The sequence below is a fragment of the Gymnoscopelus microlampas genome (genome assembly GCF_963454915.1).
Source record: "Gymnoscopelus microlampas genome assembly, chromosome: 8".
Classification (NCBI taxonomy): domain Eukaryota; kingdom Metazoa; phylum Chordata; class Actinopteri; order Myctophiformes; family Myctophidae; genus Gymnoscopelus; species Gymnoscopelus microlampas.
In genome coordinates, this window is record NC_139945.1 from 19,832,598 (window position 1) to 19,859,375 (window position 26,778).

Genomic DNA, 26,778 nt, shown 5'->3' on the forward strand with positions numbered 1-26,778 from the left:
GTGCATGAAAACCAGTGTGATCTAATATGAGAGTGACGACACTAGCGTTGGACTCCCATTGTAAGAATGGAATGCGGAAATGCTCGTTCCATCTCAACGAGATAGTTCCAATGTTTGGAACTATAGCCCATAGAGGCCCGGCTTTGCGGCGAGATCAAAGCGTGGCATAACTCTGTCTCTCTATGGGTCTGATAAAAACGACATGTTTTACTGTACAAACAGATGCATTGATTAATAAACTTAATAAACAAACAATGATGAACTCAAAGAAAGAACATAAGAAAGTAGTAACTTTAGTTACTAGTTACTTTGTAGATTTTGAACATACATTAATCACTTCAGGCCTATTTTATACCTAGGCTATTTGAAAATAGCAGATCTACAAGCTCACAACGTGAGTAACAGAGTACTTCTACATTGCAGTATTGATACTTTTACTTAAGTAAAACATTTGAGTACTTTTTCCACCACTGGGGATACATTACAAACAAATCAGCACAAAACCAAAAGTGATCAGACAGTCCAGAAGCATTGTGTGTGTGTGTGTGTGTGTGTGTGTGTGTGTGTGTGTGTGTGTGTGTGTGTGTGTGTGTGTGTGTGTGTGTGTGTGTGTGTGTGTGTGTGTGTGTGTGTGTGTGTGCATGCGTTACCTCCATGGTGTAGGCGGTGTACTTGTTGTCGAAGATGAGAGCTTCCTGTATCAGCTGGTGGTCTCCTTCCAGCTGGTCGATGTTGGGCTTGTAGTCGATGATGCTCTGCTCGTACTCCCTCAGGTTGGTCAGCTGGTCCTCCAGAGTCCCATTCATCTCAATGGATATCCTGCCAATCTCCTGCAAACACACATTCAATTCAATGTCTTGTTAATAGACGCGCGTCACCTATACACATTTATTTCAGTGTTTTATTAACATATAACACACACACACACACACACACACACACACACACACACACACACACACACACACTTCATCATCTCAACCTCAAGGGACATCTCGCAGTTCACTGCAAACACCTACTTCATCAAATACTTACCATCATCTAATTATGCAATGAAAATGTATTTAGTTCTTTAAGATATGTATTGTTACATCAGTGGTTCTCAAACCTTTTTGTGCCAAAGACCCCCAAATTAATATATATTTGGCTGCAAACCCCAATCTGAAAATGTTTTGTGCCAGGGACCCCCCAGAAGAGAAGATTTGTGTTAAAAAATTCCAAATCGTCAAGCTGCCGCTGACACAAAATGCCAAATTGTACGGCACAAACTGCAAAGGAAACATTTTCAAACATTCGGCCCCACCCCCTTAAGTAGTAACTTATTTTTCCCATCCCCATTTCTTTCTGAAATGACTCCTGTGGCTTCAAGGTATTCCTGCTAGATCTACAGCTGCCATCCATCATATACAAGGAGGTCTCTGGGGAGTTTATTCCATACCTCCATCTTGGTTTGTATCCAGGGCCCGACAATGTTGGCCTGAGTAGCGAACTTGCGTCTTAGATGGTCGTTGGACTGCTGCTTGGACAGCTCCTCCTGTAGGGCCTGGTCACGCTGCGGCACCAACTGCTGCACCTATACACACACACACACCAGAATATTTGATTTAACCCATTGAGACCTGAAGCCGATTCTACATGTCTCCTAAATCTCAACAGTTTTCTGAAAAACGTATGTTTCCATATCAGTGGTGCTCAATCTTTATCATGTCAAGGACCCCCAAAATGTATATGTATTTGGCCGCGGACCCCCATCAAAATATTTTGTTCCAGGGACCCCCCAGAAGCAAAGATTTGAGTTACAAATGTTCCCTTTAAAAGTATTTATATTCAAAGATTTGCACACATTTTCACGATTTTTCAAAAATAGCAGATCTACAAGCTCATAGCGCGGCACTCGGTGCCGCGCTATGAGCTTGTATATCTGCTATTTTTGAATAGCCCAAAGTGTAAAATAATGCTTTCTTAGCTCTAAAAATGACACAGTTCTTAATGGGTTAAAATAAACCAATTCTGTTGCACTTACACACACCAGCCACCAGATGGAGAGAGTGTAAACCTATCTTACACAGGGCTTGACCTGCCAACTGATTTTGAAAACTATTGTGAATGAAACCAGAATGATTGTCATGAAATCAATAGAGGACTTTAAAGTACTACTACTCCTCAAACACACAATAAGGGGTCATAGACAGGGGTGCACATAACTTTTGAGGTCTGGTACGCAGAAGAGCACCTGGACATGTGACTTGGTGCGCATGGCGCCCGTCCCGTTTTGTCAACGGGGGGGGGGGGGTCAGCCCGGACAGTTTTGTCAACGGGGGGGGGGGGGGGGTTCAGCCCGGACAGTTTTGTCAACGGGGGGGGGGGGGGATTCAGCACGGTGCCCACCGGACAGTTTTGTCAACGGGGGGGGAGAAAAAAAGGACGCTCTTCTTCTAAATTCCGCCGATTTTCGCCGTTTTTTTTTTCTCACGCTGTTACATAAAGCCCCCAAGGTTGGTGCCCTGTGCTGCTGCGCTGATTTTATCCGCCAGATTGGGACGTTCACGGCATATTTTGCACCATTATGGTGCGTTCCTCATCGGTGACGAGTGCCTCTAACAGCCGCTGCTGGCTGCGTGCACGCAGCGAGGCAATGCGAGGCGATGCGAGGCGATGCGAGTCATATCTCTACTCTACCCCTGTGCCTAATGGCTGTACATGGGGCCGTGCTTTAGAGTGATTGTGTGAGTGTGGCTTCAGGAAGTAAATTCCTAGCCTCGATCTCCAGGCTTTTATTTTTTAGTTTTGCTAAAAAATAAAAGCTTGGAAATTCCTGTCCCAGCTGTTGGTGCGCAAAAGCGCCTCGCGTCGCCTGATGTGGTGCGCATTTTTTATTTTGGGTGCGCATGCGCACCTGCGCACCAGTTATGTGCACCCCTGGTCATAGACAACAAAGAAAACATAATATCATCTCCTGGTGTGATGCACCCAAAAAGTACAAAAACAATAAACAAATGAACAAATAATAATAAAAAATAATTTCCAGTCACAGTACTCTAACCCACCTTCTCCCATTTGTTGTCGATGCTCTCAGGTGTGATGGTGGTGTAGGGGTTGGTCCCCGAGAGCTTGATGCCGTTGTACTGGGCAATCTTCTGTACTTCAGCCTGGATGGCCTGGATGGCTTCCCGTTCCTTGTTGGCATCAGGCAGGGTGGATTTGAACTGCTCATGAGCAGTGATCAGACCCTGAGGAGAAACAATTGGAGGAGGAGGCGAAATGGGTCAGCATTAAGGCCATGTTATTCTTGCCACGTCCGCGTAGCCGCGAGGGTCCGGACAAGAGACGTGTACATTGTTCTGATTATACTACAATTTGGTGTCAACAGACCGTTCCACACATGTACAATACGCTCTCACAATCTGTCTCTCGCAGATACCACGACATCATCCTGGACACACTTTCATCTCTTCAGGGCAACATCTTTTCAAGACCTTTAGCACATTGGGCTGTCTTTAAAAGCTTTTATTTTGTTTTGTTCTAGCACATACGCAGAAAGCTTAACTGGCATTTACTGCCTTTAACTCCGATCTATGTGTTGTTACTCTTTGATCTTTTTAAATAGCCTCTATGTACCTTGTTCGATTAAGTCTTCACAAGAGGTTCTATTTAAATTCTTTCTCATCTCTGGCAGTGATCCAGAATTCATATACACAGTTACGTGTGTAACTTGAGTGTCTTGTTCCTGGGTTCAGTGCTCACCTGGATCTCCTCAATGTTGTGGACGATGAACATGTCCTGCAGGTCCTCCATGGCACCTTCCATCCAGTTGTTGAAGGGCGCTGCCCTCTTGGCATACTCCAGGTACAGCTCATCTATCGACTCCAGCTGCTTCTCTGTCCTCTGTTAAGAGACAAGGTGGAGGAGGTGGTGTCAATGCATGGCTATTGGATTACTCATGGGGTAAAAAAGGTCATTTTGGGGGTGAAGTATTCCAAGAGCCTTGCTTGTGAAAGAGAATACAGTCATGTGTGTTTTTTTAAACAATGGACAATAAATTGGCTTACAATTATTTTCCAAAATTTTCCAAAATAAAGACGCCCAAAAGAAGCATTGTTTGTTTGTACTTCAGCAGCTTCTGATCTGAAAAGGTTATCCAGTAGATTTATTCAGAGCCAAGGGCTGGGCACCCAGCGGGGGTGCCATCACGGCACTTGGAAGAATTTTGGCTAAAGGCTTGCACCAAACACCATATATTATGTTAGAGGGAGTGAAAGGAAGGGGAGAGAATTGCTGTGTACCTCCAGTGACTCCCTGCGGCTCTGGGTGAGAGACCCCAGCGAGTCCCACTGTTCACAGATCTTCTGACAGCGAGCGTTCACACTGGGAGAGTCATAGTAGTCCAACTCACTGGAAACGCACACAAGAGAGAAAGTCATTTAATAACAAACATTTGTAATTAATTACTTCAACCATTTCCATCTCTTCCCGCGTCCCTCAATCCCTCTCCTCTTCTTCATCCCTTTCATCCCACCTCCCCTCTCCTCCCTCATCTTACACCTGCTCTTCCCCCAGTACCCCTTTCTATACCTCCGTTCCTCCTTTTCTCCCACCCCTCCTTACTTCAGTTCCTGTGCGATGGCAGCAATCTGCTCCACTCTGTCCTGATGAGCGGCCAGGTCACTCTCAAAGGCCTCGTGTTTCCGTAGCAACGCCTTTACCTCTGACAAGGACGCCGTCTCATAGTCCTTCTGGGTGAGCATGGCCTCCTTACCTGCACACAGACATGCAGGCAATCAAAATATAAGTTATATGGAAACATGACAGCGAAGCCTTTGTGCCCGATCGGTAGAGACTGATATAAGCCACATAAACCACGTTAAAATTAGTGTTCAGTGTTGAAGTGGTATTACACAAGCTGGCTGTCTGTGTGTGAATGTTCCAGTGGGGTTACGATTTACGCTTCATTTGGCCAAATGGATATAGAGATCTTTATAAATATCTATAAGTACAAAAGTGCTTCAAAAGAATATCCACCAAAATTAGAGCGTGCGTGTGTGGGAAAACGTGCAAAAATAGGCGACGGAGTCCTTCCCATTGCCAGTAGACGAGCTTCTCAGTGCCTCTCAGTTATATAACATTTTCTGGTGTCACATTCAACATCATGAATGCACCTGATCATATTGGCACAAACCTCACAACAGGAGCTATATCCTCCATTGTAATTAAAAGGATGTCCGTCAAATGAGTGTGTCTAATGGAATGTCAAAAGTAAGTGCGTTCGTGAAGTGCCTACAAGTAGTGCTTGCTCTCTCTCGCACAAACATTCTCTGCCCCACTCTATCTTCCCCTCTCTTGGGTGCACGCTGTCCACATGAAATACGCAATTATAATTAATAAGTATCATAACAAATGACAATAATTGTTTTGGGTGATTATGAAAAGGCATGGGGCTGGTGGGGCTAATAAGAGAGGATTCTGATTGCAAACTATTTTGAATTATTTTTTTAACTTCAATCTTACTATGCTTGTTAATTATTTTTCCAGTTGGCCAGATCTACAAGTCATTTCAGGGGTAAATGCGAGTGAAATTATCACTGCAGAGCCCTTGTTCTCCCCATTTCCTTTCCCCCTCGAATCAAGTGAAGCTCTCATACACTCACATCGGAAACCCACAATGTCATGACCTTGTGTTAACCCTTTAAGACCTGAGGCGATTCTTTAAAAAAATCTAAATCCTAAAAACAAAATTGAAAAAAAAATCTAAACATTTTTTTTTTCAAGATTTCTCAGAAATAGCAGATCTACAAGCTCATAGCGCGGCACTCGGTGCCGCGCTATGAGCTTGTATATCTGCTATTTTTAAATAGCCAAAGAAAGCTAAAGTGACACAGATGCGTTCCAGGTAAGCGCATTCGACTTTACTGAGCTACCAGGGCAGTCAAAACTTTCATTTGTGTCCATGTGAGTAACTGTAAAAACCGTGACTCTGTACCGTCGGTCCATGACTCGTGGATGGTCGCCTTCTGGCGGAACTTCTCGGCCAGGTGGTCGAGTCTCTCCAGGCGTCGGATCTCGTTCAGGAGCCACTCCTCGTAGCCCTTCTCTGCTCCCTCCAGGGTGTGCCATGCACCGTTGATGTCCTGGGGATGAGGACGCATCAATCAGTTATTCCAACAGTCAGCTCCACTTCCATGTATTTCTTCAGTGCATTTTTTCTGTTTCTTTGTACATTGTTTGATGGTAATCATTTAAGGTTAAACTTGATCCGAAATGGTTTACTATCAGACTAAAGCATGATGGAAACACTGCAGGGACAATGGGCCCGATTCACTAAACTGGTCGTAAATATCAGTGGAAATATGGGTGTAAATAAAATGTCTAAAGGAGGGTGTATTTTCTCTATGCAAAATCGGACGTGCAACTCAAAGGGGTGTGTATGTGCGGATCACAGTTGTTCCTCATTTTTGCCTAAAGGTCAGAGGCGCGTTCATATGGAAAATTCTTCGCATTGCTCCACGCCCCCATTTGAGACCAAAAAGCTGTTTACACTCAAAATGTGGGTGTAAACAGCTTAGCGAATCGGTTTTAAATGAAATTATAATGATCATTTCATGACATTTTCCCCTCTTATGGGTGTATATGCATGTAATGATCTTGAAACTCTTATGTAATGATCTCAACGTTCATGAACAGTTCTTCGCCCGTTTAACCTTTCAAGGATTAAAATCCACCTATACTCACAGACACCATGCGTCCTTCCGAAGGCATGAACGCGGGCCTGTTGCTGAGCCTAAGTTTCGTCTGCAGGGTATTGAAGTTGATCTCGAGCTGGCATTTCTCCTGGACCTAAACACAGAGACGGAGTCGTTGGTTCATGGTATTATTGGTACAGCATGTAAAAGCACATCCACCCACCTATTCTAACCCACTTCACATGGACTCAGATAACGCCACTATTGAGTGCATCATTTTCCAACTCATGCATGTTACTCCACACACACACACACACACACACTCTCTGACCACTGCTTCTAAATGCTGGTTACAAAACAAACAAAATAAACAGTGGCGTGCACAGGCATTTTGAGGGGCAGGTGCTCAAGTAAATTATACTTTTTTTTTTTTGGTCTGCTCTTTTTTCCCTCTACACCTATACCTCTTTGCCAAAAATAGCCGATCTACAAGCCCGCAACGCCTCGCAGCGCGAGGCGTTGCGGGCTTGTAGATCTGCTATTTTTGGCTAAAGTTCTCCTCAGAAAAGGGATGCTAGGTTTCGAGTGGTTATGGTAAAAAGAAAAATCATATCACATAAAGATTTGGCGGACCCCCTGTAGTAACTCTGAGGACCCCCTAGGGGTCCCGGACCCCCTGTTGAAGACCCCTGCTGTAAACTGAAGGGAAAAAAAACTTTTGTCTTTCTTTTTTTCAAAAGGGCACTTCTGGTCAAGAGGGCAAAGGGCAGGTGCTCTAGCACCACCTAGAGTCTATCTGTGCACGTCCCTGAAAATAAAACAAACATTCCTCACAATATAAAACTCCACGGCACTTTATAAACAGAATCCATCGTAAAGGGATTATTAACCTTGGGAGGCTTGTGGACACGGCGGTAATCTCTGAAGTCCTCCAGTTTCTGCTGCATCTCGGCCATGGTCTTCTCTGGGGCCCGGTTCTCCAGCCAGGGAATGGTTCTACGGATCCACTCCAACAGCTGTGGGGGAGAGAGGTACACATGGATGGAGGTCAACTACTTTGATGATATGCAGAGGAAATGTTCAGAAAGGGATCTTTGGTATCAAATCAAAGAAAGAGGTCCCACACACTGTCTGGAACGTGCAAAAAAAAAAAATGCTCTTTATTAACCCATTAAGCTCGGGAACGCAGCCGTGTCATTTTAAGATTTCTTTTGCTATTCATAAATAGCAGATCTGCAAGCTCATAGCGCGGCACCGAGTGCCGCGCTATGAGCTTGTAGATCTGCTATTTTTGAAAAATCTGGAAAATGTTGTGCAAATCTTTGAATATATACATTTTGTTTTAAAGGGAACATTGTTTAACTCAAATCTTTGCTTCTAGGGGGGTCCCTGGAACATCATATTTTGAGATGGGGGTCTGGGGCCAAATACATATCATTTTGGGGATCCTTAATTGACAGCAACATAAAACTGTTAGGATTTCGAAGACATTTGTAGAATGCCCACAAGCCAAGATTAGAGTTATAAATGTTCGCTTTAAAAAAAATATATATATATATATCTTCAAAGATTTGCACAAATTTTCACGACTTTTCAATAGCCCAAAGAAATCTTAAAATGACATACAGATACGCACCTGTCACCAACCTTTGAGGTGTGCATCGGCCTTCTTTTAAAAGATATGCAGCGAAAATAAATCAGCCTAGAAGTGATGAATGAGAAAGGCCTGTGCACTAACAGCATAGCATGGTATTCTAGCTATTCAACATAGTACTGTTAAATGTTCCTCTGTAACTATGCAACGTGCCCTTCTGCTATTATGCTATGCTATGAGTTATGGAATATATCTGCAGAATGATATGCATAATGTAATAGCATGTATTGTACTGTTCCTTTGCATGTGTACATGAGGTACTGTTTTTGTGCCAGTGTGTGTGTGTACCATTTAATTAAGTTGTCATTATCTTTGCACCAATGGCAGCAAGACAAATTCCTGTACATGTTTTTTAAAAAATGAATATATATGACTGAGGATATACAATTGATTCTGCACTTGAGGATGTACAATGGAATGGTGCAATTAACAGAGGTAAATGAATCAAGTAGAGCGTTAACAGTTATTAGGCCCCACTCACGAAACTTGCGTACGCTCATTGATATTACAGCACATATAGTGTGATCACAATTTGGCGAATTGATTACAATAGCCTATCATGCCTTAATGTAGCAGATATCAGTCTTTCATTAGGAGCAGAACTACACTGAAATAGTAGAATATAGTAGAAATTGTGTATGTGTGTGTGTGTGTGTGTGTGTGTGTGTGTGTGTGTGTGTGTGTGGTACTCACATCACTGGCCAGTTTCTCATAGTCCTCCATCAGATGCTCATTCTCCTGGTTGACAGCAAGGACTTTGCAGATGCGATTGGCCGCTGTCTCGGCCTATCACAGAAGGAGAGCAGTCAATAATGCTCACACTGATTGGCTAAAAGAGAGTCCACCACTATTCAATGTGCACACAAATCTTTCAGTGAGTGCGGTAAGATGTGGCAATAAATGCACTTAGAGTGCATTTATTGCCACCCAAACAAAGCTGGTGGGGGGGTTTCTCAGTACAGCTGAAATACTGTACATTTGTCACAAACACTAAGCTCAAACTGTCTAATATCTAGTTCTGTTTGCTCATCATTAGTGCCTCCATCAGGGGTTTCCTAAACATTGTTAGATCAATGACTGCTCTCAACTCTAGTGTCTGAGTGAACACACACTCCACACACAAGCAGTGACTTATAATGTATTTAAACGCATGGCCAGGCACAAGTTGTTTTTCTTAATAAACTAAAACATGCAAAATATATGCGTAGGTTTGAAATTGAAAATGTATGAATCCAATGCATTAGCCCTAAATACGAGCTAATGAAACATGCTTCTGGCTGCCAATGGTTAGTTAAATGTGCCAGTTATCACTCTGTGCTTTTCAAAAACGACATGCGTCTCCTGTGTCTGTCAACCCAGGAGCGGTCGGTCCATACATCTAGTTACAGGACGTGTAGCGCTGTGGTCACCAGCAGTAGGTCTGCCTAGGATATTACACTACTGTACCACTGGAACAAAGAAACAGCACACACACATACTTTATATTGACTCAGTTAAGTACTTGGTGTTTAAAAAGCTTCCATAGCTTATTTTGGTTCATAATATATTCAAGACAAGGTAAAGAATTCGCATAATAAATAGAAACTATAAGCAGTAACCACACAAAAACATCTCGCTGTACAAAATGTAATATTCCCCTCTATGTTAATACAGACAGTATATAGATAATGTAGATAACAGACTATAGTAATAATAAATCTTAATATTTACATCAAAATGACAGTTTGGTGTTAATGGCTGAAGAGACATGTTGCATTAACCATTGTTTCCCACAATCGTAAAAACAAAAAACAGGGCATAATTTCTCCAAATCACCTTCACCGTGATTTTTATTTTTACTATTAGTGTTTTCCTTCCTCCGTTTTTCCACTAAACAATCGTACTACACTGGTCTCATAGTGCCAATATGTTCTTTACATGGTGTTTAGGCACAATTAAAGCCGGTACAGGTATAATTACCATTTAATGTTTACATTAAATGGTAAATTAATGTTTGGTGCAATGGATGTAACCATTATGTTGGAAATGCTTTCGTGTCAGTTATCAGATGGAAAACATACTGTAAGTCTATGCCATTCCCAAGCAAAAATGTGCGGGAAGTGTTCGTTTTGGTTCACTCAACGCCCGTGCAAGTTTTTACAACAAAAGGCATGACTTTTTAAATCACTTGAGATTCAAAACCAAGGCAGGTGCACCGACAGCGAGGCCTTGAGGGTTGTGAGGCAAACCGAAACGAGCATTCCCGGCCCGCATTCAGCCAATCGCAGAGATTGGGGACAGGTATATTTTAAGGACGATTGGCTTGGGAATGGCATACACTCATTCCATATGGATAATGTCAGCTACGCCACAGAAACCCTGATATCACTGACATCACAAGATGACAGGCTCATAGCAGAAGATAATCCTAAAATGATTGGAGGAAATCCAGCCCGGGTCATATTGTAAAACCACATGTGGGAAGCATGGTTAATATTAGGAAGTCTGTAGGGTGTAAAGCGTTGAAATGGGAAGTGAAAGTGTAAAGTCATGGTGTGTGTGTGTGTGTGTGTGAGCCTGAAGCGTGGGCCGGAGCATGGCAGAGCTCACCTTCTGCGCGCCAGAGAAGGCATGATAGAAGCAGGACACATAGGTCATAATGGCCTTCTCATCTGGCCTCAGCGTGCCAACGATGTCTACACACAACCCAGCAACCAGCAGGAGGTTCAGAGAGGGTGGCAGTAGACAGAGAGGGGGGAGAGAGAGAGAGAGAGAGAGAGAGAGAGAGAGAGAGAGAGAGAGAGTGAGACAGAGTGAAGCCAAAGCTACCCAAAGCTAGTGGAGGAGGGGTTCCCACTGCCTAGCAAAGGGGGCGTGTGAGAGGTCTGTTTTCAGGAGATGCTCCTTGGTTCCCTAGCTGCGGGGTCCCTTAAGGCCACCACCAGCCACCCCTTCGACAGCAGTTTTAGAGGGGCTGGGATGTGAGGGAATGAGGAGCAGAGGACTTGGGGAGGGAGAGAGAAGGAGATTAAGGGTCCACTCCACTCCAAGAGCGAGCGGATGTTGGAGTCACAAGTGCAGGGTTTGGGACACACCACTATACTCCACATACACACACAAGTGCTAACAAGCTTTCATAGACCACTGACGGTCCATGTTATTGATTGTGGTTTAAACATGTGTTATGGTGGTGATAAAGTGCAAAGCTGATAGAAGCAGTAAAACTCAGAATCTACCATTTTGTCCAAGGTTGGCTAGGAATATAAAATAACCCTCTTGTGCCCGAGTATGTATAAAGCTAGCTCTCTACCACACTGACGTTGGGGGCCGAAGGCGTTGGAAAACCTGTTGTAGATAGTGCCGTGTTGTCAGGTCAGGACTTCTAGTCGAATGTCGATTGCCGACCGAACTTGCTCGGTCAGGTATCGATAGCCACGGGGTGGTGAAGAGAGGGCAGAGAGGTTTTTTTGGTTTTGGTCCGAACTGAGGGAACACTTGAGCCCTATTACATCAGCTATTTTCTACATCAGCTTATTTTCTAAAAGTATCTTGAAAGCAAGCCCAAATAAGCAACTACACTTCAGAAACAAGCCCAAACAAAAGCAACCCGCTACTATGAATATTCACAAGCGGCTTTACAGGAAAACAAGCCCAAAGTCGCTTATAATAAGCAAACCTGGCAAGTGGCAACACTGGCAGGCTACTGCAGGCCAGTGCAGCAGACTACTGCCACCTCCTGGTGTGGAGAGTTATGTCATCTGAATTCCTCTGCCGACAGTTTGCAATAGTTTGCGTAGAACTGTTTTACTTCAGAATGCTACTACAGGCTGCCAGTCTGTTGTAATCTGCAGTAGTCCGTTTGGTGGAGAGTCACCTTAACTTTATTCTAGAACTTTAGACTAGAGCTGCAACATCAGGTACACACGCAATTGCCTGCATGCACACACACACACACACACACACGTGCACACAGTTCCCCTGAGACTGTGGCACACAAACAACTTCTAAATTAAGAGGATAATTAATTGGAGGAGGAAGAGCCACATAAGCTACCTTTCTATCAAAGGCCGATCTACAAGCTGACAACGCGTCGCGACGCGTTGTCAGCTTGTAGATCTGCTATTTTGAAATATTTAGTATTTTTTACTTTTGGTACTTTAAGTACATTTTGATGCCAATACTTTTGTACTTTTACTCCAAGTAAATTTTGAATTCTGGACTTTTACTTGTAACAGAGTATTTTTATATTGCAGTATTGGTACTTTTACTTAAGTAAAGAATTTGAGTACTTTTTCCACCACTGACGGTACTCAAGGAAACCTCCAAAAAAAGCAGAAAAAACAGTATCCTTAATTAGAAACTAATAATGTAATTTTCCCATTTAAAGAAATAGAAGAAACAACGACTCCAGATCCTGGTGTCTGCCGTCTACCAATCTGCACTACAACAACACTGTAATCACACTATGCCAAAGTAAAGGACTTCACACATGTGAACACACAGTCCTATGATTAGACATGATCTCCACTACTTCAGCATGGGACACATTTACTGCTTCTACCAGCATAATGAGCTCAAAATGTGCGCTTGTGAACGTGTGCATGAGCGTGTGTGTGTGTTTGTGTGTATTATGTGTGTGTCCCAACACACCCAGGTTCCTGAGCTAGGCCCAGGGCCATCCCAGTGCTGTAGAGAGAGAGAGAGAGACAGACAGAGAGACCATGCCGGGCAGAACAGCAGCACACAGAGAGGCGGCGTTAGTATCAGGGGGTTAAAGGTCACAAATCAAGGGGGCTCAGGGAGGGGGGGGGGGGGGGGTACCTTCTGTGCTCCAGAGAAGGCATGGTAGAAACTGGACACATAGGTCATAATGGCCTTTTCATCAGGACGAGCAGTGTTCACAATGTCTATGAAGGCAAGACCGTGGTTAATGATATAAACACACACGTACACAGGCAAGACAAAGGACCAGGGATTATACATACATCCACATACAGAAAACAGAACGTATACCTGCTACACCAGGGGTCTTCAACCTTTTCAGGCCAGGGACCCCCTAGCTGAGAGAGAGATGAAGCAGGGACCCCCCTACTCTATATTGTATAAAATTGTGTTTCAGATTCAACTTTTTTTGTTTACTTGGTCTGCTCTTTTTTCCCTCTACACCAAACACCTCTTTGCCAAAAAATAGCCGATCTACAAGCTCTCAACGCCTCGCAGCGCGAGGCGTTGTGAGCTTGTAGATCTGCTATTTTTTGGCTAAAGTTCTCCTCAGAAAAGGGATGTTAGGGTTCAAGTGCTTAATGTTAGGTAAAAAAATAAAAATAAAAAAAATAGATTTTTTTGTAAAAGAAATATTAGAAAACATTAGAAAAAAATAGAAAAAAACTGTAAAAATTAGGTAAAAAAAAATCTTATCACACAAAGATTTTGCGGACCCCCTGTAGTAACTCTGAGGACCCCCTAGGGGTCCCGGACCCCCTGTTGAAGACCCCTGTGCTACACTGAAAGGTGATTATTCATACTTAGTTGTGCACTATGTTACAGACAAACAGATATTAGACTGGCTAACGAGCCTGATCGGCAGAGAATGTAGTATACATCGCACAGATCCAGTGCATGTCATTCCGTGCATAGTCGCCTAGAAACCCCGAAAATCCGTGCATATGTTACGGCGAGTCCCCACGGTGGGCGCAGTCGCAACCCGGAAAAACCCGGAAGCAGAGCAGTCCCCACAACAAAATGTACGATTCTGTGCCAATCGGTACATAAACTCAAACGGCGCCGAGTAGGCTCAAGGGAATGTCGCAACGTTCGGGGCGGCAACTCGCTCGCTTTAGCTCGCTCGGTGGTCCTTCACGTGGCGACAATTCCCTTGAGACTGCGCGCCTCCGAAATGGTTTAGTCACAATGGGGGAGATGCGAGGCGGCTATGCACGGATTTTCGGGTTTTCCAGTTGTCTATGCACGGAATTTGAAAAACGTTCAATGAGAACGTTTCCTCTGGCGATCGGGTTGGGCTAACACAGACAGAACAGATATTAGACTGGCTAACACAGACAAAACAGATATTAGCCCATTTAGACCGGGCAAAGAATCTGTGTAATTTTTTAGATTTCTTTGGCTATTAAAAAATAGCAGATCTACAAGCTGGTAGCGCAGCACTCGGTGCTGCGCTACCAGCTTGTAGATCTGCTATTTTTTGGGAAAAACAATTGTGAAAGTTTGGGCAAATCTTTTGAATATATATATATATAATCTTTTTAAAGCGAAAATGTTTTACTCAAATATTTGCTTCTGGGGGTTCTACAAATGTCTTCTAAATCCAAATGTTGTTGTTTTTTTAAAAGCTTCTGTTTCTATATCAAGTGGTTCTCAAACTTTTTCATGTCAAGGACTCCCAAAATTATATGTATTTGGCTGCGGACTCCCCATCTCAAAATATTTTGTAATATGGACCTCCGGAAGCAAAGATTCGAGTCAAAAATGTTCCCTTTAAAAATATATATATTCAAATATTTGCACACATTTTCACGATTTTTCAAATAGCAGATCTACAAGCTCACAGCGCGGCACTCTATGCCGCGCTATGAGCTTGTAGATCTGCTATTTTTGAATAGCCAAAGAAATCTTAAAATGGCAGAGCAGCGTTACCAACACAGACAAGACGGACATTTGCGAAACAAAATGTTGCCCATATAGGGGGGCAGACGGCATTCAAACACACCCTAAGGTAAATGGAATGTAAAATGCAGACGTAACAGTACACATGGAGCTACAGATAATACAGAGGTAAAAATATGGTACATTCAGCATCAATGAAAGGGGACGGGGGAGGGGGAGGGGGTCATTCCATTGTTGTAGCGGTGCGCTCATACTTCCTGCTATAGTCAGTCAGGAGCTCGGAACAAACAACCTTATAAAGCACTACACAAATACTGGACTTCAGGGAATATCACACACACACACACACACACACACACACACACACACACACACACACACACACACACACACACACACACACACACACACACACACACACACACACACACACACACACACACACACACACACACACACACACACACACACACACACACACAATTTGATGTTCTCCCTAGTTACGTCAGACAAAAATTACATTTCACACATCCACTTCACTACACACTTATACACGTGATTATTCCATTTAAATGCCTGACATACTGACAAAATAAACATGTGACATGGACCAACACGATAAATTACAACCGTACCTTCTGCGTCCATCATCTTGGGGATGTCCAGGTATTTCTCGGCCACTTCGAAGGCATTGTTCAGATTGGTCAGCGGGTCGTCCTAAACAACCAATCGCATTGTTAGAAGACGGACAACTGGCCAATGGTGAGTGCATTTGGAAATAGACACTACTTTTAACCCATTAAGACCTGGAAGGCATCTGTGTCACTTCAGATTTCTTTGTCTATTCAAAAATAGCAGATATACAAGCTCATAGCGCTGCACTCATCTTGAAAAAAAAAAATTTGGGGATTTTTTTGAAGACTCGCCTCAGGTCTTAACACATCCACTGCCAGGCCCGTAGTCCTACGGGCCGTTAAATCCAACCGTTAACTGCCGTTCCCGTAGCCCGTAGTCCCGTAGTTTTCCCATGTTAAATCGTGCAGGTGCAGATTCCGGATTTTTTTTGCACTTCCGGTCCGCCAGGGGGCGGACCGGAAACGAAATAATACTGTTTCCGGTTTTTCTCCCGCCTCCGTTTCCTGTCTAGCGATCAACTTTGGACGCCATTATCTCTGGCTTGTTGTTTTTCTCACCACATCCACCATTTTAGCGTTTTCCTCTCGTTCTCCAGAATGCAGTGTCGGATCGCCGCACGGTTTTCAGCGTTTTGTTCGGTCGGGTCCCGTGTTTGTGTCGAACCAAATGAACGCGGATTTTAAACGGATTTAGCGGGGCCTATGACGGAATCAAAAAAACAAAAAAGGTAAGAAATAGCGTGGCACTACGATGGACGTTCTGAGATTAGCCGATGGCAGTCAATGTGTTAATGGGTTAAATGTTTCACTTTGGGTCCATTTGAGTAAAGAAAAGGAATAGTCGAAAACATCCTTCATTAGCCTTTATCATTAGAAACTTGATTTATAGTTTTAGTCTGGGTGGGTTCACGAAGAGCGAGATATTTTAGGTGGACTGACATTTGTCTTGAGTGAAATATTTTGTTATTTCCAGACTTTGATGATGAATGCTGGGTTAAGGATAAGGATAATTTCTTTTAACAGGTCGTTCATGAAAGTCCTTGCGGTCTTGTTTCCAATGAGAACCTGTGAGCAATTAGGGGTTAAGAGTCTTGCTCAGGGACAAATTTCATTTCATCGACACATATGCTGACATGGCCTGGAATCGAACCTGGGGCAACCAGGGCCTCTGGCTCCCTAGGCGGGCTCACTAACCATTCAGCTATGGCCGCCCCTTAGCGGTTACGGTTAGTCTTCCTCCGTTACAGAGCTATAACAGTTCCAAAGTAAGTGAAGTTTTAGATATTCTTTCAGAGCGATAGTGTGTTCTCACCTTTCTAAGCTTGTCGTAGTCGATAAGCTCAGGTCTGTGTCTGTGGATCAGAGCGTTGAAGGCAAGGCCATCCTTCCAGCTGCGAGTTGGTAACAAAGAGAGAACAAAAGAGAGATGGGAGAGAGTGTAAACAGAGATGGAAACATTGAGATGGGGGGGGGGGGGGGGTTGTGAGACAAGGGGTGCAAATGGACAGTGGGTGGGACCAAAAAAAAACCTCCAAAAACAGGTGAGCTGAAAGTGCACTGCAGCACTACATAGGGGAGAGTGAAGCAGTGAAATCATATTGCTCCCTATCCAGCAGGGGGCAGTGTCACAATGGTCATGGCAATATTCCTGGAGTTTTGACATTGAGTGAATAATATCAATCCTTCCATGCATGTGCTGTTCTTTGTACCTTCAAAAAACGTCATATTTCTAACTGCTGTGGCAGTTCCCACACATGTGGTGCTTTACATGGTACCAGCTCTGCTCTACTTGCCTTTCTTGGTTTTCCTTTGGGCAAAACCTGTGGATTATCACGCTGGGCAAGACCTAGCCGGTTGAGTGTCTGAACGGAAGTACCGGAATTTGCCGGAAGTACCACCCAAGGAAATGACGTTAACGCTTTACAAATCTGTTTACATTCTCCGTGAATTAAACGAGTTGTGATTGGTCAAAAAAAAGATACGTTTCCGGGGGGAAATACGTATGACGGAAGTCCTGACACTCTGTATTAGGTCGCGACCGGGCTTTTCTCTTCGCAGATGAGTGTAGTCTGGGAACGAGGCTAGTGGATTGTACCAGGTACTTTGTTTTGGCATCACCTCCGTTGTGGTTCCAAGCGAGCTACGTCGATATGAAAAGGTGAACCGAACACATTGTAGTCTGCCGATTGGTCAGCAGCATAATACCCTGAGCCATTGCACTTCCTCTTTTACTAAAAAGGAGAGAATTGGCACTAGAATCATCACTGCGCCAAAGCAGTTTTTAACCCATTAAGACCTATGGCCGATTCTACAAATGTCTTCTAAATCCTAACTGTTTTTTGAAAAAAAACATATGTTACTATGATCAGTGGTTCTCAAACTTTTTCATGTCAAGGACCCCAAAATGTATATGTCCACGGACCCCCAACTCAAAATATGTTGTTCCAGGGACCCCCAGAAGCAAAGATTTGAGTTACAAATGTTCACAAAAAATATATATATATTCAAAGATTTGCATACATTTTCACGATTTCTCAAAAATAGCAGATCTATAAGCTCATAGCGCGGCTTGGTGCCGCGCTATGAGCTTGTAGATCTGCTATTTTTGAATAGCAAAAGTGTAAAATAATGCTTTTTTTTTAGCTCAAATCTAAACATGACACGGATGCTTCTCTCGGTCTTAATGGGTTAATGTGGCGTCACTATGACAACCAGCTACGTTGACAGGTTACTATCTGCAGTGGAAAAACGAGTGGAGTTGAATCGGTACCGTGCTGCGATAGACGATGTGCTACCTTATCTGCTGAGGCGAGGCGTTTGCATGCGTGAGTGCACATTGGTGCGCACGAGTGTACGCGCATTTATTACCTGATGTGGAAGTTCTGCACGTTGACATTCTTGTAGGGAGCCGTCTTTCGCTGGCACCACAACAGCAGCCCCTCCTTAGCCGAGGTCTCTGTGGCGGCAAGGAGACGTTGAACACAATGTGGACATTAAGCTCACATTAAGATCCAAGAAATGTCTCTTCATCACAATGGAAACACGCCCTCAGGGCTTTTTGCGTTATCCTTTTAGAATCGCTTGCGTAGTTGTACTTGCTGTACCGTTTGATTCATTGATTGAATACTTAATAAACAAATTGCAATGATGGGACAAATGGTCCATCCATCCATCCATGGATGTCAAAAAGTAGCAGATCTACAAGCTCACGACGTGTCAACAAATGATGAACTGCTATTGTCGGCATACAACAGAGTATACATTAAGCATAAGGCTGGATTCTCATAAAGTCATCATTAGCTCTTTGTAGGTTAACACTAGAGAATAAGATTAGTAATACTTGAAGTATCCCTAAAAGCCTCAAAAACCTATAGCAAGTGAAGTTTCAAATGGAAAAACAAGCCAATTAGCAACACATACATGTAGTAGTCGGGAGGACTCGGGACACATCAATTGGGCACACTTTGCTTCTTTAAGTGTAAGTGTAACCTACATAACATGTCAACTTTCATCCATTGCAAACTGCAGTACCTGTCTACTATCAGCAAGGCATTTAATTCCCAAGCGCGCCATTACAGCTGCTCAGCAGCTAACACTAAAAGTCTTTCTCATGGTAGTCGTACCTTCTACAGAGATGTCCTGGATGGCAAAACGTAGGATGATGGTCCAGATCATTCCCAGGGTCATCTTAGCGTTGCCGTCCACGATTTCTACAAGACAAAACATCACTTGGATTAATGCCGTTATCATCATATCATATCACTTCTACTCATAAACCTGACTTCGATTAATGCAGTCATATGACACAACTTCTAAACATCAAAATGACTTGCATTGTTGCTGTTATTATAAAAACACACAATAATGTCTATGCTGCACATAAACATCACTTAGTTCAATGCTGCTCCACACATTATCATTAAGGTAGTTCTGGTCATCATTTCTACACAATGCACGGCCTACGCAAGCTTTTTAATTATGATACGTCATGCCACTGCCCACTTTTTAAACACTACAGAACACATTACATGCAGTCTGTATTATTATAATTAGCCAATGCCATGTTTGGATTCTGCTGCTTGCACCCATGTGATTTCTAATTAGCTCCTATTCTATACTAATATTGTGTCACAATATTTTAGCCATTTAGGACATATTTATGAGAGATAAAATAACAGACAGGAAGTGTCCGTTGTGGTTAATTAACTCAAGTACTGTAAATTTAGAATTTCTGACTTTTACTTGTAACAGAGTACTTCTGCATTGCAGTATTGATACTTTTACTTAAGTAAACCTTTTTCCACCACTGCCACTGTCATGCGGTTTGCACTTCTAGTGTCACAGTCGATGTTGTGGGCTCAGCATATCTTTCATAACAAACATTCATAGCATCCCATAGATGCCAACACCCCAGTTATGTCCTGGGAGTTCCTGACTTCAGCAGATACTTGGATGCCTTACAATGGGGCTAGAAAGGACAAACTGGTCCAATTCACAGTTCAGTTGGCCCTCAATCATTTGATGCGATTTTATTTATACATTCATTCATTCATTCGTCTGATGAAGAGCCGGTGAGGCTCGACAAGTCACGTCACACGGTGGAAAACCAATAAATGTTTAACTTCGGCGCATGATCCAGTGTGCAGACTTTATTGTTTTTTAGTTATGCATGTGTACTTATTTTCTTCCTGTGTTTAGCCCATTAAGACCTGGAACTGTGTCATTTTTTGATTTGAGCTAAAAAAGCATTATTTTACACTTTGGGCTATTCAAAAATAGCAGATATACAAGCTCAAATTGAACCATGTGAACCATGTGAACGAGCTTGTAGATCTGCTATTTTTGAAAAATCTTGAAAATGTGCGCAAATCTTCTGAATATATATATTTTTAAAGCCAACATTTTTAACTTAAATCTTTGCTTCTGGGGGTCCCTGGAACAAAATATTTGATGGGGGTCCGCGGCCAAATGCATATAATTTTGGGGGTCCTTGACATGAAAAAGATTGAGCACCACTGATATAGAAACAAACGTTTTTTCAGAATACTGCTGAGATTTAGGAGACATGTAGAATCGGCTTCAGGTCTCAATGGGTTAGTAAAGCACTACATCAGTATCCTACTATAATTCTAGTAACCTCTGTGCGTGCGTTTGTAGTGGTGGTGGTGAAGCTACCCGGTTCTCCCCACTGCCTGGACCAATTGCTCTGATTTTGCACACAGCCATTGACCATTACCATCTGAACGTAACTGTGAAGCCCGTTTTTCAATTTCATCAAATCTCAGCTTCATATTAGCGTTTTTGTGTCAAAGAATGTCGTCCCATAGCTGCGGCTGCCCAGCTATGGGACAAACTGCCTCCCGGGTTGCCAGATCATGTGCGTATATCCCCCCACGGCTGCGCCGACCGGGTATGGTCTAGTGATGTATAATTATCATCACAATTATTATTATTAGATTTTTGACTTAAGAAATCTTTTTTCTGCCCAATAATACATCCAATCACTCAGCGGGCATAATTCGCTTTGTTTCGATCAACTAACACGTAGGTCGAAACCTGGGTGCCATCATTATCTGTATACCTCACAATCCACAAATAGCTGAAAGGGAAATGAATAACTCTATCTCACACACACACACACACACACAGGTGCAGCACTAAGTCATGCAGAATGATGGGTTAAAGAGAAGGCATGCCGTTTAGGTCAGATTCCTGTCATCTTTTAGCACACATTACACGCATACCCTTCGAGCATCTGTCCTTCATCATCACCGAGGCATCACTCCCTTGTTCATTTCTGTCTACCAATCACTTTCTCTTCCCGTCTCTTCTACTCGTTGAAATGTTCATTGTGTTCCTAATTGCAAACGCAAGACGTACCATACATCAAATGAAAGGTCTTTGAAAACTGAACACACCTGTCAAGGATGCGTTTAAGCCCGCCCCTTCCCCCGGAAGCCACGCCCCGGAGAAGGCTCCTAAAAACTCCTCATTGAAACCCCATGTTAAATGAAAAGTGCCCGAACCGCTCCCAAACTTTTTCTACCCCCCTTAAGTGGGGGTCTACGAACAAATACTTCGGCCTCGGATTTTGGCTCCGCCCCCCGGAAGTGGGTGAAACAGGCACTTCAAACACTTTGTTGAATCGTTCAAAAACATTCAAAACATTTTTTTTGTGAATTTGTATTTAAGATGCTCCTTTTAACGCAGATTGTTTTGGTATTTCTTTTTTTTATTTTTATTGGTTACTTTTTTTAAAATCATTTCTTTTCATTTTTTATTTTTTTTGCATTCGCTTCCCGCGTTCGCGCGTCTTACTTGTCTTTCGGGTCCTCAAGCAACTGATTTGACGTCTTTTGAACATTTTGAAAATGTACACCAAAAAAAAAAGGGACGCCAGGGTTAATGAGGTTTAACTTGATAATGGTGTTCACTGTTTAACAGTAGGAACTTCTGCCCCGTCGAGCTACCTCCATCTTGTGGTCACCCGTGTTCTGTGTACATCGCTCATTTTCCACCAGATGATATTTTCGAGGGCGTTTTATTGTCTATGCCCTTGAGTGCATAGTGTGTGTGTGTGTGTGTATTCAGCGTGCGTGCTTGTGTGTGCCTGTACTGTATGTGTGCACGTTTGTGTCTGTCTGTAGGAGGGGTATTATCCGGTGTCATGCAGTAGGAATGAGAGCTGGGGTGGCAGTCAAGTCATTTGTCATGATGGAGCAGAGAAAAGGTCAGCGTCCTCTAGTCGACACACACTTTTATGCCATCTTTCTTGAATGGTTTCATGTCACACACACACACACACACACACACGATTTAGTGGCTTAGTCAAGGACCTCTGCTCCCCTCACGGCTAAGATCAGAAGTAATCTAGAGGCGAGTAGAGATGGGGACATTTAGCGGCTGGCCTTTCGGCTCCCGGTGCCTCTTCATTGTGATGGAGAGAGATGAGAATGGAGGTACATTTCTTTTCATGAGTAGGAGGTCTGGAGCACTGGTTCGCTGACACTTCAACACTCGATCGCTCGCCCAAGTGGCGCTCTGGGCAAGAGAGTCAGCCAAACGCTTAACCCATTGAGACCTGAAGCCGATTCTACATGTCTCCTAAATCTCAACAGTTTTCTGAAAAACGTTTGTTTCTATATCAGTGGTGCTCAATCTTTTTCATGTCAAGGACCCCCAGAATTATATGTATTTGGCCGCGGACCATCATCAAAATATTTTGTGCCAGGGACCCCCCAGAAGCAAAGATTTGAGTTAAAAATGTTCGCTTTAAAAAAAATATATATATATATATATATATATATATATATATATATATATATATATATATATATATATATATATATATATATATAGAAGATTTTCACACATTTTACGATTTTTCAAAAATAGCAGATCTAGGCACTCGGTGCCGCGCTATGAGCTTGTATATCTGCTATTTTTGAATAGCCCAAAGTGTAAAATAATGCCTTTTAGCTCAAATCTAAAAATGACACAGTTCCAGGTCTTAATGGGTTAAACTGTTTGGTTTGAATTCATGTAGAAAGACTTGAAGGAGAAAATGTGCATACACAAAAGGTGTAAGCATTGCAATACAGTATGCATTTATATCTACTATGCATATTTGCTGAGCTTTCGGTCTAAACTGCAGCGCGGTTTAGGTTTTTGTCTTGATTTAAAAAAAAATTAAGAACAGATGAATAAGCGACAAAGTGATGCAAGCCTTTCGTATATGCACCTGCTCATGTAAACATGTTGGTCAATGCATGATGAGCGTGGGTGTGTGTATACTGACCCTCTGCTCCGATGGAGACCAGTTTGACTCCCTTGCTAGCGATGAAGTCCAGGGCTTTGTTGACATTGTTGATCTTGTGGACCCTCATTTTGCCTCGCTCAGGTTTGGGTAACCGTTCGCCTACACACACACACACACACACACACACACACACACACACACACACACACACACACACACACACACACACACACACACACACACACACACACACACACACACACACACACACACACACACACACACACACACACACACACACACACACACACACACACACACACACACACACACACACACACACACACAGGGAAGAGCAACGAAAAAAGAATGAGTTAGCTCCTGTGGTGTCAAGAGGATAACATGTTTCCACAGGATCAGCAGAAAGACAGACAGGCAGAGAGAGACAGCTAGAAGTCGGCATCTCCATTTAAAGATATAGCGACAACATGTAAGATCACACACACACAAAAACGTGATAAAAAAATCTATGTAACTAAAAAACTGTGTCATTACCAACAATCAAACAAAAAGTTAAAAGTATATACATTCTGCCATTATTTATCAAAGATTTCTACAGCCTTCTTTCCCAACCAGATGCCATGTTGTACATTACCTGATATCACCTCCAACAGTAGCATGAGTTTAAGACCATCTCTGAAGTCCTCCTCGATGTTTTCAATCTGCGTGCCAGCCTTCCTCAGGTGGGAGTTGCACCACGCCGTGAACGTCTGCACAAGAACACACACACACACACACACACACACACACACACACACACACAGGAAGGACATTTCAGTCAGGAACACTCTGGTCATAGATAGATTTAACCATTCCAACAAAAGGAAACTACCGTGGCGGCGCCGATGACTCCGCTCTAAAGATGCTCCCTGGAATAGCCAAGCAATATGCTAAGGTAAAAGGAGAGTGCAATGCTTCCCCTATGGGCCCAAGTCAAGACATCAAATTCCAGTTCAGGTGTGGCAATATGACAATGTTAATCACATTGTCATATTGCCTACTACTAATGCAATACAATTTAGAGTTGTGGGTAAGTTAACATGACGTTGTGGGTTGTTTTTGTCTATTTTTTTTACCTTGCCAGCTGGTTTCAAAATGACTTGTACCAGTTCAGTCGGTCCACACAAAAATCAAACCGGTTTGAGCTCGTACACCAAACAAAACGGAAACCGGGCTAAAGATGACTGCCATATCCTAAATGAACCAACGCGATGGTTCATTTGGTTTACTATTGGTTCCCTTGTTTTTTACGTTTTTTTAAGCTTTAGAAGAATTGTGCAATCTCCACGTCAATAAAGCACTGAGAGAAATAAGCATCGACATCGAGTTCACAGGAAGGGGTCACTGGGGGCCATCGTGACAACACAGCCACAGGTTACAGGAGACAGGGGACGGGCATATAGTGTACAATGTGGACCGTGATATCATCAAATATTCTTAAACGCATTCTCAAATGAGAGTGATTTATTCACCCGTTTCCTAGGCCGTGTGTTTTCCACTTCCTGTCGATTTCATTGGATATCATTGGTCATCTGACCAGTTTCATTGGATTTCATTGGATCAAATCGACAGGAAGTGGAAAACACACAGCCTAGGAAACAGGTGAATAGTCTCATCCTGGGGGGTTAGAGGTTCAGTAAAGACACTGAGGTTCATACGCAGTCATAGACACATGGATAGGATGGATAACAGAAATTCACATTATAGTTCACGTCACCGATCAGGGCAAACCAATGCAAGAGTCGAAAGAACACATGCGTGACACTTCAAAATCACATATCACATTGGTTTCACTCCATCGCAAGCATGACTGTTTAGGTGGGGAAGAGAAAGCATACATCAAGTGCTGGTTTTAATCCATGTTTTTGTCCGTCTGGTAAGCCTACATTCTTGGAAAATCTGTTTTGAATCATATTATTTTGCACAATGCCGTAGTAGCACAGACACAAACATGGCAGGACAAGTGGAAGGTTTGGCATTACTTTTCCCCACAAGTATCGCCACCAAGTATGAAACCACTAGCGTAAATTACAAGTGCACATATTACTCCGTCAATCACCAAAAAACAGAAGGGTATTGTACTACTGAGAATCAATCAACTGCATTCTGTGTACATGAAAGATCAAATCCAAAGTCTGGTCTAGTCATCTTACCAGAAGCCTATCTGTCTGTATGAGTAACTGAACCCACAACAGACCCAGACTCATTGGTCTCATGTGTGTTTCTTCCCTCTCTCTACCCCAATTACTCACTCAATCCATTTCTCTCTCTCTCTCTCTCTCTCTCTTCTCCACCCCAATGTCTCTCTCTCCCTCTTCTGCTCCCCAATTTCTCTCTCTCAATCTTTTTCTGTCTCCATAAGTTTCCAGTCTTTCCCCGACTCTCTCATCTCTCAGACTACATCAAGAAAACTCAACTCTAGGCCTGTCACAATCATTACATAATCGTCTAATCGCAATTATTTTCATATAGTCGCAATTATTTTTGCATAATCGTCAAAATCAATTCCATGTTAACAAATGTCATATATTTTTAAAAATATATCAAAAATAGTGGAAATAGCAGATCTATAAGCTCAAAATGCATCGCGATGCGACGCGTTTTGAGCTTATAGATCGGCTATTTCCACTATCAATGTTTATTTTTGAGTATAAAGTAATTCAATTTCAATTCAAATTCAGTGTTATTTGTCATATCTGCCCTGTGCAACTTTTGTTTACGAAAGCTAAAAGCCAAACAGAAATGTCATTTTTATTCATAATGTTCCATTAATTTTCGCAATTATTTGAGTGATAAATAATTGTCAACTTAAATTTGTAATGGTGACAGCCCTAAGCTCCCAGCCCTCATCAATTTGAGTCTAAAAGTAGAATCATCAGAAGTGATGAATTCAGATTCATCCGAATCAAAAACCTGATCGACCGCACCCACCCCCCGGCTGCTCTGCCTCACCTTACACCAGGTATGCGTCTGTCCGTGTGAATTATTTGTGCGTGTGCATGTACAAAAACATTATGACAGGGTGCTGGTAGCAGCCTTGGCCCTCTCTCTCCCCACCATACCACACTGGACATCAGCACAAAGGGACCATTGAGCCCTGAGGATAATGGTTCCCTTCAGCCCACCACTTTTGCCCGGCGTTCTCCCTCTCTCTCTCTCTCTCTACCTACTGGATCCCTCTCCCTTCGGACCCCCCTGTAACTCACTGACATGAGGAGGACAGGGAGAGAAAAGGAAGAGGTTCAAAGTAGGACTGGAGCCGCATGGGGGACATATGTCATGCAAACAAACAAACAAACAAGAGGCATGTGGGTGAGAGGAAGAGATAGACAGACACACAGACAGCCAGAACTATGCCGTGTCGATTCCCCACCCACCTGTCTACATACC

The 26,778-nt window shown here is 43.0% G+C and overlaps 1 protein-coding gene across 1 annotated transcript in view; it reads right to left on the minus strand.

The window, feature by feature from the left end:
- Nucleotides 1-26,778, minus strand: part of actn4 (actinin, alpha 4) — a 77,406-nt gene that overhangs the window by 7,812 nt on the left and 42,816 nt on the right. The window contains exons 2-18 of the mRNA XM_084063737.1: nt 23,984-24,098; nt 23,368-23,487; nt 19,193-19,279; nt 18,438-18,525; nt 16,882-16,960; nt 15,570-15,651; nt 13,132-13,217; nt 9,025-9,117; nt 7,568-7,693; nt 6,727-6,831; nt 5,978-6,125; nt 4,606-4,756; nt 4,284-4,392; nt 3,745-3,885; nt 3,048-3,230; nt 1,439-1,573; nt 651-830 (exon numbers count right to left, since the gene is read on the minus strand). Of these exons, the coding sequence (XP_083919863.1) occupies nt 651-830; nt 1,439-1,573; nt 3,048-3,230; nt 3,745-3,885; nt 4,284-4,392; nt 4,606-4,756; nt 5,978-6,125; nt 6,727-6,831; nt 7,568-7,693; nt 9,025-9,117; nt 13,132-13,217; nt 15,570-15,651; nt 16,882-16,960; nt 18,438-18,525; nt 19,193-19,279; nt 23,368-23,487; nt 23,984-24,098 (2,028 nt within the window). The remainder of the gene's footprint in view (nt 1-650; nt 831-1,438; nt 1,574-3,047; nt 3,231-3,744; nt 3,886-4,283; nt 4,393-4,605; nt 4,757-5,977; nt 6,126-6,726; nt 6,832-7,567; nt 7,694-9,024; nt 9,118-13,131; nt 13,218-15,569; nt 15,652-16,881; nt 16,961-18,437; nt 18,526-19,192; nt 19,280-23,367; nt 23,488-23,983; nt 24,099-26,778) is intronic.